The sequence below is a fragment of the Olea europaea genome, chromosome 11 (genome assembly GCF_002742605.1).
Source record: "Olea europaea var. sylvestris chromosome 11, O_europaea_v1, whole genome shotgun sequence".
In the NCBI taxonomy this organism is placed as follows: domain Eukaryota; kingdom Viridiplantae; phylum Streptophyta; class Magnoliopsida; order Lamiales; family Oleaceae; genus Olea; species Olea europaea.
The window spans coordinates 22,033,036-22,045,962 of record NC_036247.1 but is presented as its reverse complement, the minus strand read 5'-3'; the positions used below and the strand labels follow the sequence as shown (position 1 = coordinate 22,045,962).

Genomic DNA, 12,927 nt, shown 5'->3' with positions numbered 1-12,927 from the left:
CAGATTGGTGCCGTCTGTGAAAACTTCTAGTCCAAAAGTTCTATATTTTCCACTAGAAAAGCCACCGAAAAACCATCGACTTAGCCTAAAAAGGGCACATTCTTGAAAAAGAACGAAGTCAACCTACAATCTACATTCTTAACACCCTTGAAAAAGGAGTGGACAAGATGAATTCTAGTAATGAGGATGCAAATCTTGGGTTTAGAGACTCCTTTGAAGAAGAGGTACTCCGAAACAATGTCACTCACCAGAGACCCCATCACTGGCGTCGCCGAGGTGAAAGAATAGCCATGCTCGCTGAAGAAAGGCTCAAATAGTTGCAGGCATGAGGATATTGCAGCTCCAAATGTGGCGATGCATGAATTTTTCATGTAGGCCCGAGGTCATCTGGGCTTCCAGATGCCCCAAGGATCTTACCCAGCTCAAGAAATTCCTGCATGGCCATTCGAGCCAGCGTAGGGAACACCCCCTCAAAAGAGAAGTGGGTATAGATATCACCTCCTATGTACAGGGAGCCAACCAGCATAACCACAGTTAGGAGAGAACTTTCCACCAGAGTACGAACCACAAAGGTCTGTCAGTGTCTTCGACCGAATAGGGCAGAACCCTAGAAATAGGGTCCGCTTCGTGTAAAGATCAGTACGACAAGAGTAGGAACAAGAACAAGCACCTCCTCCGCCTAGAAATAGGCAGGAAAGAAGGAACTTAGTCGATTGGGATAGTCGAGGAGGAGCACCTCCACCTCCCCAGAACGTGCAAGATGATGAAGGCTCTGAAGGGCTATGTCAATCTTATGAAATTGATGATGATGATGACAACCTTCCTTTCTCAAGGGAGATCCGGAGCTTCCCAATGCCTGAGAATTTCAAGCCCCTTAAAATCCCTAAGTATGAGGGAAAGGGAGACCCGAAAAAGTACCTCACCACGTACATGACACAGATGAGCCTCAGAAGAGCCTCACCTGCATTGAAATGTAGGGCCTTCCATCTAACCCTTGCAGGAGCCGTCGAAGTGTGGTACAACAGATTGCCTCATTTAAGCATTGCCAGATTTAAAGAAGGCATTTTTGAACCAGTACCTCTCACGAAGAGAATGAGAGGCCACAGTGCAACGCCTGTAAGATATGAGGTAAACCCCTAGTGAGACGCTGAAAAGCTACCTCGCCAGATTTACTGACGAAATCACATACTGCGAGAAAGTCACTGACAGAGAGGCCCTTTCAGCCTTGAAAGGTGGCCTCAACATGAACACTTTATTCTGGAGGGATGTACGCAGCAAGAATCCTACCACCTATGACGAACTGGTAGAAATGACGAGAGTGGAGATCGTCAATGAAGAGATGATTGACCACCGAAATCGTGCAGTGCAGAGACTCCCTCCACCTCAGAGATAGATAGGTCGAGGACCAGCAGCGCACCTTATCCCCCAACAATGAACCCAAGCAGGACACTCAATAGTTCTCACATCCGGACAAACATTGTCTTCTACCGCGCTAAATACAGTGCTAGTATTGGCATACGAGAATGCCCTTGTCGAGGCGGGACCATCTGAAGGCATAAAAAGTAATCGAAAGAAGAAGAAGCGATCAAACAAACCCCTAGAAAGGGAAAGGTTCTGCACCTTTCACCAACTTTATGGACACGACACCAGCGAATGTAGGGATGTTCCTCGATCCTCGAACCAGAGTAACCCATGCTCCTCAAGGAGGGATAAATACCCCCCCAAATTCACCTCCCCGAATAGGGTAGAAAAGCGATATAGAGACCAATCACCCTGGAGAAGAAAATTAAGGGACAGAAGAGAATCTAGGCATAGGGATCAGGCCCCATCTGGCAACTAAATCATTAGAGAAATTGATACAATCATTGGAGGACCTCACATCGAGGGCAACATCAAGAACGCCCAAAGGAACTACACAAGGGAAGCAAAAGATCCACTAATGATTACTTACATTGTCAATCAATCCCAAGAGGCTAACAAGATAGCCCCAATCACTTTCTCTCAAGAAATGCATAAGGAGTTCATCACTCCCATTGTGATGAATTAGTAGTAAGAGCCACAGTGGCTCGAAATGGACTCAAGCGCATGCTCGTCGACAATGGTAGCTCGGTGAATATACTGTTTGGATCCACCTTTGATAAAATGCGAATTGAACATAGTTGATCCCTATGACCAACCCGCTATTTGGATTAACCGGCGACAGCATTGTCCCACGATGGGGTCAGCCTCCCTAGTGGCCAAAGACTTCATGGATTTCCTTGTGGTAGACCACAGATCAGCTTACGATGGAGTATAGGGCCGACATGCCTTGAAAGATCTTTAGGTAATCACCTCCATCCATTACTTGCATATGAAGTTCCCAACCTAGTATGGGGTTGCTACAGTTCGAGACGACCAGATGAGCTCAAGAGCATGTTACCTCAACTCTCTGAGAAAATTCAAACCCCGCTCTGTTAATGTCATTATAACAGAGGTCGCCAATGAAATCAACATGGACATAGAAATGCTCGATGCCCCTGAACAAAGGGCATACCTCCGAATAGGAGGAAAAGTTGACTTGGTAGAGGCCCCTAAAGAAGGGCACCCTCTTGATGAGTTGGATCCTCAAATTATCGAGTCTGAATCAAATGCGACCCCAATGGAAGAATTGGAAGCTTTCTCCACCAACCCTGAAGACCCTACTCAGGTCTTACGGATTGGAAAAGCACTACCCTCCTGAAGTGAAAGAAGAAATGATGAACTTTCTGAAAAGGAACCTGGATGTCTTCGCTTGGAAGCACAAAGACATGGTAGGAATAGACCCAAGGATCAGTTGACATCACCTTAACATCAACTCCTCTCGTGCTCCACATCGGCAGAAAAGACGAGCCCTCAACTCAGAGTGATATGAGGCATTCAAAAAAGAAGTCAACAAGCTCAGCCGCAACGGCTTCATCAGAGAAGCCATCTATCCGAAGTGGATATCCAACCCGATTCTCGTGAAGAAACCTAGCGAGAAATAGAGGGTGTGCTTAGACTTCATAAATTTGAACAAGGTATGCCCTAAGGATAACTTCCCTATCCAAAGGATAGACCAACATGTGGACTCCAGTGATGGACATAAACTCTTGAGCTTCATGGATGCACACTCAGGGTACAATTAGATACCCATTTTCCGACATGATGAGGAATCCACATCTTTCATCACAGACAGAGGATTGTATTGCTATAAAGTGATGTCTTTCGGATTGAAAAATGCAGGAGCTACATATCAGAGGCTAGTCAACATGATGTTTGCCGAATTCATTGACAAAACCATGGAAGTCTACATGGACGACATGCTAGTTAAAAGCCTCCAAGTGAAAGAACACGTAAGTCACCTCGACCAGACCTTTCAAATTCTTCGAAAGTATAAAATGAAATTGAACCCTCTCAAGTGCACCTTCGGGCCAATTTCTGGGTTATATTGTGAATCAAAGAAGGATTAAGGTGAATTCGAAAAAGATAAGGGCCTTACTGAAAGTGAGATCACCTCAGAAGCCAAAGGAGGTCCAAAGCCCCAATGGTCGAATTGCCGCACTCAGTCACTTCATCTCAAGGGCCACTGACAAGAGCATACCCTTCTTCAAAGTCTTGAAGCAAAGAAGGAAGTTCCAATGGACAGATGAGTGCGAGGAAGTCTTCCAAGCGCTAAAGAAGCACTTAGGAGAGGCACCCCTACTATCCAAACTTGAACCACGAAAACCACTACTGCTATACTTAGCGGTCTCAGACGAGTCTGTCAGCGCAGTCCTTGTCAGAGAGGAAAACATGCATCAATTGTCGGTGTACTGTATTAGCAAAGCACTACTCCCAGCAAAGACACGCTACTCAGATATGGAAAAGCTTGCACTCTCCCTTGTCACAGCGTCAAGGAAACAAAGGCCGTACTTTCAGGCTCATTCAATTGAAGTTCTCACCAACTTCCCATTAAAACAAGTGTTGCAGAGAAAAGATGCTTTGGACCGTTTGCTAAAATGGGCAATCGAACTCAGCGAGTTCGACCTCCTATTCTGACCCCGAAATGTCATCAAGGGCAGGCTCTCGCAGATTTTGTGGCTAAGTTTGCCAAAGCCCCAGAAATGGAGGCGACAATGGAACCAGCCGAGCCCCTAACATGGAATCTCTGGCCATGATGGTCTTGCCAGTTTGTTCAAAAATGTGACAAGTGCCAGTGCTTCTCAAACATTCAAAAGCAGCCTTCTCAAAGCCTCTCCGTGGTCACCAGCCCGTGGCCATTCGCCAAGTGGTGCATCGACTTCATTAGCCCGCTCCCAAAAGGAAGAGAAAGCGTAACTTTTTCCATTGTTGCCATTGACTACTTCATCAAGTGACTTGAGGCTGAACTTCTGACCAAAATCATCAATGCGAATACTATAAAATTCGTCAAAAAAAATGTCATTTTCAAGTTCGACATTCTCCACTCTTTAGTGTCTGACAATGGAAGACAGTTCAACAACAAGAAGATGCGAGACTTGTGTGACGAGCTGGGGGGATAAGGAAGGATATCTCAACGCCTTATCACCCCCAAGCAAATGGGCAAGTTGAGGTAGTGAACAAAATTATCAAGCATACCCTGAAAAAGAAGTTTGACGCCTCGAAAGGGGCATGGATCGATGAGTTTCCCAATGTCCTCTGGGCCATTCGAACAACTAGCTGAACCGCAATAGGAGAAACACCCTCGTCCATGACCAACGGAACCGAAGCCATGAGTCCGATCGAGGTGGGAGTCCCCTCTCATCGTGGGATACATTTAATGAGATCGGCAACGATGAAGCTCGAGTGTACAAACTTCACCTCCTTGAAGAAAAGAGAGATTTCTTCTAAATAAAATTGGCTAAGTATTAAAGAAAGATGACCCGCTATTACAACTCCAAGATTAGAAATCGAACTCTTCGCCTGGGGGACCTCGTCCTTAGAAAGGTCTTCCAATCATCCAAGCCAACTAAGTCCAGAGTGTTGGACTGAATTAAGAAGGTCCTTATCACATCCAAAAGGAGTCCCGACTCAGTACTTATGAAATCGACGACATGGTATGGAAAGTGCTGCCTCATCAGTGGAACAATGAACACTTGAGGAAGTACTATCAGTGATAAGTGTATGTTCTGATCCGATTCCCATGTTGTCAGTAATCATTCGATCTCCATTTTGTCCACAGTCTATTGTAACATTCCTATCTTACTAAGTACTGAAATTGTCTTAGTGAAAGATAATGTTGTAAGTTCTAAGTTATGATACATCAGTTCTCCATTATTTTTTATGGGTTAATCAAATGGTGCATCAATTCTTCAGTATTTTATATGGGAAAATTATTTTGTTATAGACTAGTTATTGTTCGTAAGTGAAGCTTAATATTTACTTAAGTGTTCGTTACTCATCAAGATACAAACAGTTCAACATAAAAGTAAAGGGAAGAAGCAACAACACTTGAAAAAATTTTAATTTCATTAACATCAAAGTAAATTACAAGAGGTGGGCCAAAGCCATTACAAAATATTCATATTCTACTAGAGGGGCATCTTCAGCTCCAACCTCCGATTCAGCCTCTTGGGGGGTTTCAGTAGCTTCCTCAGTGGCCCTATCAGGTCTACCTCCAATAGGCCCACCGAACTCCGCTTCCAGGGAAGTTAGATCCAGAGTTGGGTGGACCTCCCTTAGACGATCTAACATTTTCTGGACATTCCACGAGGCCCAGAAGTTGGCGAAGTCGTCATACAGTGGGTGTTCTTCGAAGTGATCGATAAAGTTCTACACTGCTGACTCCCCCGTCGCCTTCACCTCGATCTTCAAAGATTCGATCTCTTCAGCCTAGGCCTCTACCCATTGCCTCAACTTGGCCTTCTCTTTGTTGGAGGCCTCCAGAGCCTCAGTGGCGAGCCGGTGGTGCTCATTGGCATGATCGACTCTCCTTGTCATAGTAGCCACCTAGCACTCCACTTCATAGAGCTCCTTCTTCAGCCTCTCTGTCTCCTCATTAGCTTTGACCAGTCGATCCTCCGCTTCCGAGGCCTTTGCTTGGGCAGCCCGCACTGCATCCCTGAAGTGCATCGCCTCCTCCAGACACTTGGCCAGGTCATCACTCCTAGCACTGAGGTCCTTTACTAAACCCTCAAGTTGGACACATGTGCTAAGAGCCTGGGCGATGTATGCACTGTTAGCCACAACAAGGTCCTCTGTAGTGCAGGACGCATGTGGTCCCCCTCTCTTTGGTCCAGTATTTGTGGTAGACCATCGCCACTGTAGCCGTCTCTGGAGGCAGGGCTTCCAGCACCTCCTTTGCGAGCTCTTCAATGTTGACGCCTAGAAAATCCACCTCCTTCGAGGGGCAAGCCCTCTTCCTCCTCTGCTGCCCCGGCAGTTGGAAAATTGGCACAGCAAAAAGTGGGGCTTCGACCGGGGTAGTAGTAGCAACAGGGACAGCCTCGGATTGGGAAGCAGTCTTCTCCCAAATGGCCACCCCAGTAGGTATTGTGGTTTGCCTCAGAGCCTGCGAGGGCCTTGCCATGGTTGGCCCCTTCAAGGAGCCAACAGCTTTATTACCCTTCCTCAACAAGTTTGCCTCAGGGTCTTTTGCTTCCTCCTCTGTCGGTGGCTGAAGCCTCTTGTTTGCAGTCCTTCGTCTGCTTCTTATAAGCAAAGGAGGAGGTCTTCAAGGCCCTTGCCTCGGCCATCATTTTCTGGATGGTCTTAAAATCAGGCCTCAAGGGCCTCTTCTTGTTGAAATCATCTACAGAGAAATGAGAAAATTAGTACAAGTATAGAGTTCGGAAACCCTCTATAATAAAGTTACTTCAGATACTCACCTTGGGAAGCAATTAGATCGTGCGTAACGAAGTGTGTGTTCTTCTTAATCAGCTCGTGATAAGATCTCCTCTTCGGTGGGAGCTGATAGACGATGCAAATTATGTCAAAGTCCTCAGTGGATATCTCACATCGAGGAAGAGTGCCTGTAAAAAACAAAAAAAGGTTAGGAACCGAACTGAAGCTCAAAACAAATTTAAACACAATGCATCAGCATTCACTAAGTGATGAATACATAGTTGGGACTGTGAGAAGCGCCAGGGAGTCCCCCTCCATTGTGTCCCACCTTCCAGATGCCCAGTACCACGACGTCTTCCAGTCCTTTATTGAGCTCGGCAGGTCTAGGACGAATGGAGTATAGGCCCCCCAGGAGGTTAAGTAATGCCACCCCTTAGTCGTGTCCCCCAGCCGCCGCTTTGGGGATGTACAGGGTCTGGAAGACTGAAAAGGGATCTCTATCCCAAGAGACGCCTCCTTCCACAACATCCAGGAGCCCACCATCTGGTTCCAGGAGTTTGGGTTTAATTGGGTCGGAGCTAACCCAGATGACCTAAGAGCGTATCGGAAGAAATGATGGATAGGTAGCCTAAGACCAGCCCTGAAAAGCGCCTAGCTCACAGCCACACACCCTGGCCTAAGGTAACAGGCTTGTTCATCAGGCTCCGGCAATATAAGATCTATGTTATCAGGGATCCTATATTCTGCCCTAAGTCTATCCAGGTCGGCCTCTTTCAACTTTGATGGATAGTCAGAAGCCCCCTAATGTTCTGATGTGTGTACTAGGCTATCAAGCCTCCACCAAATGTTTTCCCACCAATATAGCCTAGGCTACTTCACTGGACGTCGCCAACATATTCTCATCCATCCAAACTATACCCAGTTCCCTCCCCAAAGCATCACTACCCTTATAAGCTATTTTCAGAATTAAAAAAAAAAAACTAGTGAGATACTTACTAAAACGAATGGATTGGGGTTTTCTACAATCGAAAAAGAAGAAAGGGCCCCCTGGAACTCGTCGGAAACTAGAAATGTCGTCGAAAAACGCTTGAAGATTAACAGAAATTGCAGAGAATTTTGAGAGCAAAGAGAGTCTAATTTCGCAAGAGTCAAAACCTCTCAAAACGCTCAAGTCTCCCTTTTATAGAACACTCCAGATGATCTCCATCGTCGAATTCAAATGCTATCGATCTAGGCCATCCATCAGATCACAAATTTAGGCCGTTGAAATGAAACACCATATTTGATCTACGCCCAAGATCTAGTTGTTCACGCACGCATAAAATGCGTCGCCTCGATCCCCATCAGCCGTCTACAATAAGTAGCCGTAGTAGCCTTTTCTGGGAATGGGCATCGCATCCAACTGTCGCCTTCGAAATACGCGACAGTTGTCAAATCATCTAACGTAAAAAATGGACACCTCAGATCGAACTCCTCAGCTTTACTAAGCTTAGATGCACCTAATGTGGGGTCCCTTGTGGGTCACCGCCTCGGTGGATGCGTTCCTTCCTAAACTTTACAAAGCTTTAGTCATCTCTCAACGCATCGTCCCCTGTGAGTCAGCGCACCAATAGCAGATGAACTCCTTACTCAGCTTTACAAAGCTTGGATGTACCTGACGCGAAGTCCCTTTGTGGGTCACTGCCTCGATGACTGCATTCCCTCCTAAACTTTACAAAGCTTAGCCATCTCCCAACGCGTCGTCTCATGTGGGTTAGCGCACCGATGGCAGATGAGCTCTTCACTCAACTTTACAAAGTTTAGACGCACCTAACGAGGGGTCCCCTGTGGGTCATCGCCTTGGTCGCTGCGTTCCCTCCTAAGCTTTACAAAGCTTTAGCCATCTCCCCATGTGTCGTCCCCTGTGGGTCAGCGCCCCGGTTGCAGATGAGCTCCTCTCCCAACAAAATCACAACTCATACACTTCGGTCAAACACTAAAGGCTCATCATGAAACAACGAACGATCAACCGAGAGAACGCCTTATCCACATCGCCTCGATTATCACTAAGCCTCAGCCAACAAGTGTTCGGCACATCTGCTCACTTCGCCCTTTCACATTAGCACTTCATTAGAATCGACAGTCCCTACTGTAAGGCCAGCATACACAATCGGGAAAACAAGTCCACCCATGATATGAATATTCATGCCTGAACTTGGGGGGACCACTTTTACGCCCCTAACTGAACCATTTCGAAACATCAGGCATACCATTCCCCAAAGTGCCACGTGTCCATCTGAAGTGATTCCAAAGTTACAGCAACTTCTGACGACTTCCAACTTGACGTGCTGCAAGGCGCAGAGTCGATCCACTGAAGTAACCGAAGTGCCCCCTGACATCGAAGCGTTAGGCATTCCGAAGTGCTCTCTTAATAGATCCCTCTGTCGCCACTTTCAGGAAGATATCTGTATTAGGATCCTCTCTGCCTCCAAGGATTAATTGATGTGACGTCTTCATAGGTCTAGTTGATATGACGTATTAACTTTATGTCAACTCAACTCAGAATAATTAATTGTCCGCCCACTCTATACGCGGCTGATTGACGCCTATGAGCGGACGCGCCTTACACTGTTAGATGCATACACGTGTTTCACATCCAACGGTGCTCCACGTCTATAAATACCCCAAGGTTTGGCAAGAGACAAAGGTAACGAAACTCTCATAACTTAGCTCTCCATACTAAAAAATATATATTCTCCTCCCCACTCTCTTGCATAATTTGAGCATTGTTCCGATCACCAAACACTGACTTGACCGTCGGAGTGTATGCGGTCACCACCACCCCTGCTGGTTCCGACCATGTGCTTCTGACCGTGCGTTGTTGTGCGCAAAGAGGATTACGTGGAGTCGCTATTGATTGGGCACATGGAGGATGCAATTCGCGAGGTCAACAAAAATGACAATAAAATGATCGCTGGGGACCCCAACAGTCATATGCAAAACTTTGTGGCCTCTTTTAAAAAAAAAAAAGTGACGATTCGGTCACTGTAGGCTTGGCGGGCCAACAGCCTATCAAGCCAGCTCGGATCACCTACTGAGCGCTCCGCTTGGCTCGGGCTCATACGAGCCACCCATGGGCCAAGCCTCGACGAGTCGAGTTGATGAGCTACTCAACTTGATTGCCGCCTTTACTTGAGGCACTAAATCTGAGGCCAGCCCTGGATGTTACTCTAGATATTACATCCACATATTGGTCAATAGTGGCTCCTAAACTCAGCTTCTCAAGTTGGAGAGTTTTTGTAATGAGCTAGCTTTGAAAATGTTACCAAGGAACCCCATCTAAAATTTCGATGTTCCGTAAATACACCTCAATTCCCACGCACAGATGTATTCATATGTTATGCTCAGACATATCCAAAACGCCCAAGATTAATTGCCTCAAATACATCATCCTGAAAATAACTCTTGACAAAGCACAAACAAACTCTGCTCGTTGAATATCCAATTGTCACCAATTTCTTGAGATTCCTTATGCCTGAAGTCAGCCTTTTTAAATCTCCTAGTGCATTACTTAATCAGATTGACTCATTTAGTTTATGTATTTTTTCTATAATTTTGAGGAGGATCTATCAATACAGAGTCGTGTTTTCAGAATGAATTTTTCCTTTTTCTTCTCGTCTTATTTTATTACTGAGCTTGGTAATTTTCTTGGGATCTATTATTTTATCCCTGTGAAAACCTTGATGTCTTGTGCGATTATTATAATAGGTTGTTGAAGTCTTCACCTCCAAAACTGCCCCTTCGTTGCAATTGATATATTCAATGGCAAAAAGCTTGAAGATATCGTTCCATTCTCGCACAATTGTAATATAATAAATGCAGTGGCATAGGCAAGAAAAACGTCTGTTCGATGTGCAATATACTCAACTGTAAACGTATGTGACCTTAAACTTGGGTACAATACAGTAAACTGCATACGTGGACAACAATCACGAGGAATCCTTACTTCGAGGGTAATTTCCATATATGTAGCAAGCAAATCCCCAGAAGGTTATAATCAGAGACAGAATCTTGAAACCGCTCATAGGATCATTCAACAATATAACAGCTGCAATACTAGTAAGAGGTACCCTTATTGCATTAAGCACACCAGCTAGCACGGTGGATGCAAGGAAGAGCACCGCGGTGCCACCTAGAATACCCAACTGGAATGTAATGACTCCCCACACAAGGACTGACAGATATGAACTTCGACCACCTTTGAATGTTCTTGCCTCAGTCGCCATCCCATGGAAGTCATTGTTCACAAGGAGGCCAATTGTAGTGAAGATGAAAGCAAATAGCGAAACCATTACTTGCTGCTCAAGAACTACATGAAACGACCTTCGTCCCACTAACTTGTCAAAAACTAACTCAGATAGAGCGAAAATAAGACCGTGAAGTGCGGATGCCAATATGACACATAAAAAACCGAGGGCGTATTGACGGTCTGTTATACTTGCGTACCTATCTGAATTTGAATCCAGTGCAATGATAACCATAGCAGCAGTAATGATTACAATGGAATTAATAGTCGAAGCGTAGATTTTGTTCTTGACGAGAAGATATCCAAATATTGCAGAAAATATCAGGGACGTCGATCCCAAAAGAGCAGCAGTCGATGGTGGCAGATACGCATATGCATATGCATACATGAGGTTGTCAGCGGCACTCAAGAAACCCAAGACAGCATAAGATGCAGCGAGCTTGAAGTCCAGAGGAGTGGGAAAGACACCTAAGACGAAGTATGTAGGAACTAGAACCAATGCAGGAATAGGCCACCCGAATGCTGCCACCCAAGATATTATCCATTTGCTCGTTCCCCCGTTGGCAAAATAAATGCGGGATAAGAGGGAAGAGGCAGGGAAAGCTACAAGCATTGCAGCACTACTTAGAGCTAAAAGTATCCAATGCGAGATTGGCTTGCTTTTATACCCTTTCCAAACAGTGGACCTAAAAGCAGAAATTTTGTCTTTCCATGATGTTGAACCTGGGGTTTCCATCTCTTCTGAAAAGAAATGACAGTCAAACACCATTAGATATTCACTTCGTTACATAACAAATCGATATTGATATTTCAGATTTAATTACTGTTAGAACTAACGACTAAGCAGCACCAGTCTCTTGGGAAACAGTACTTTAAATACTTGTTCAAATTTCAAAGCATTGTTTAATATGAGCAAAGTAACATATCAACTCTCAAGGAATAGCCTATATTCACACACACACACACCCAAATTGTTGAAAATGATTGATTTCTTGGGTGGATTTATTTCAATCAATCGTTGCCATTGCAAACGGTATTCTTTCCATATGAAGGGGTGCTGACAAACGATAGAATGTTCAGTAATGAGTTGACAAAGAGCAATTTTTTCTTTAATATTTACGAGGTGTGTCTAAGGCGAAGATGTCCAAAAATGTCTCTGGAATTCAAAACAAGCTCATTTTCAATCTTCAGGTAACTAGATAGTAGATATACCTCTCTATATATCTCTTCTGTATTGTGTATACGATAAACCAGAAACAAGATAAACATTCTTGAGTACATATAAAGAATTCCAAAAAACCCAAAAGTCCCAAATGCAACCAATAGAGAAGAAGATTTTTTTCACTATTGCTTTAGCAGTTACTTTATTTCATTCCTCCCTTCCACTCAAAACAAAATAAACATTAGAAGAACTTCCTGATTTATATGAAGTATAACATTTACATGGGTATTTTAATCCCAATGCCGTTTCACTGCTTCAATATCTTATTAGACTAGTTTGTTTTAAGCATGGGCGGATCTACAGTGGGGGGCAGTGCATTAAATTTGAAATCTAAGATTTGGCAATAGATTTCACACAAGATTTTCGATTAAAATCCTTATAATTTTCAATTTTGCCCCCAGAATTAAAATTTTGTGAAATTTGCCACCATAACTCTACTCTCGTGGTTCCATCCCTACTTTTAAGCAGTCCAACTAGAGAAAACCAAAAAAGTTTAAAAATCGGTTATCATCTTCTCAACTTATCCTGACCATTAGATGCACTCAGGGCAGCTCTGTTCTTTTTGTTTTGGGTGTGAAGATATGGCCTTTGTGATGGAAAATGAAGACTGCTCTGCTACAAAAGAAAAATGAAGTTATGCAAG

General features: G+C 44.6%; 1 protein-coding gene and 1 long non-coding RNA gene across 4 annotated transcripts in view; both read right to left on the bottom strand.

Moving 5' to 3' along the window:
• Window positions 1-5,445: 5,445 nt before the first annotated feature.
• Window positions 5,446-8,586, bottom strand: LOC111403775. The gene is made up of 2 exons (XR_002704533.1): window positions 6,822-8,586; window positions 5,446-6,745 (listed from the first exon to the last, which is right to left on the bottom strand). It is a non-coding gene; the product is annotated as an uncharacterized LOC111403775 (long non-coding RNA).
• Window positions 8,587-10,586: 2,000 nt separating this feature from the next.
• Window positions 10,587-12,927, bottom strand: part of LOC111403773 (probable purine permease 5) — a 7,502-nt gene continuing 5,161 nt past the window's right edge. The window contains exons 2-3 of one of the 3 annotated variants that reach the window (XM_023032395.1): window positions 12,815-12,896; window positions 10,587-11,803 (exon numbers count right to left, since the gene is read on the bottom strand). In XM_023032395.1, the coding sequence (XP_022888163.1) occupies window positions 10,746-11,798 (1,053 nt within the window). In that variant the 5' untranslated portion in view covers window positions 11,799-11,803; window positions 12,815-12,896 and the 3' untranslated portion in view covers window positions 10,587-10,745. Of the gene's footprint in view, window positions 11,804-12,814; window positions 12,900-12,927 lie in introns of all 3 variants that reach the window. The other 2 variants (XM_023032396.1, XM_023032394.1) reach the window with 2 other exon arrangements.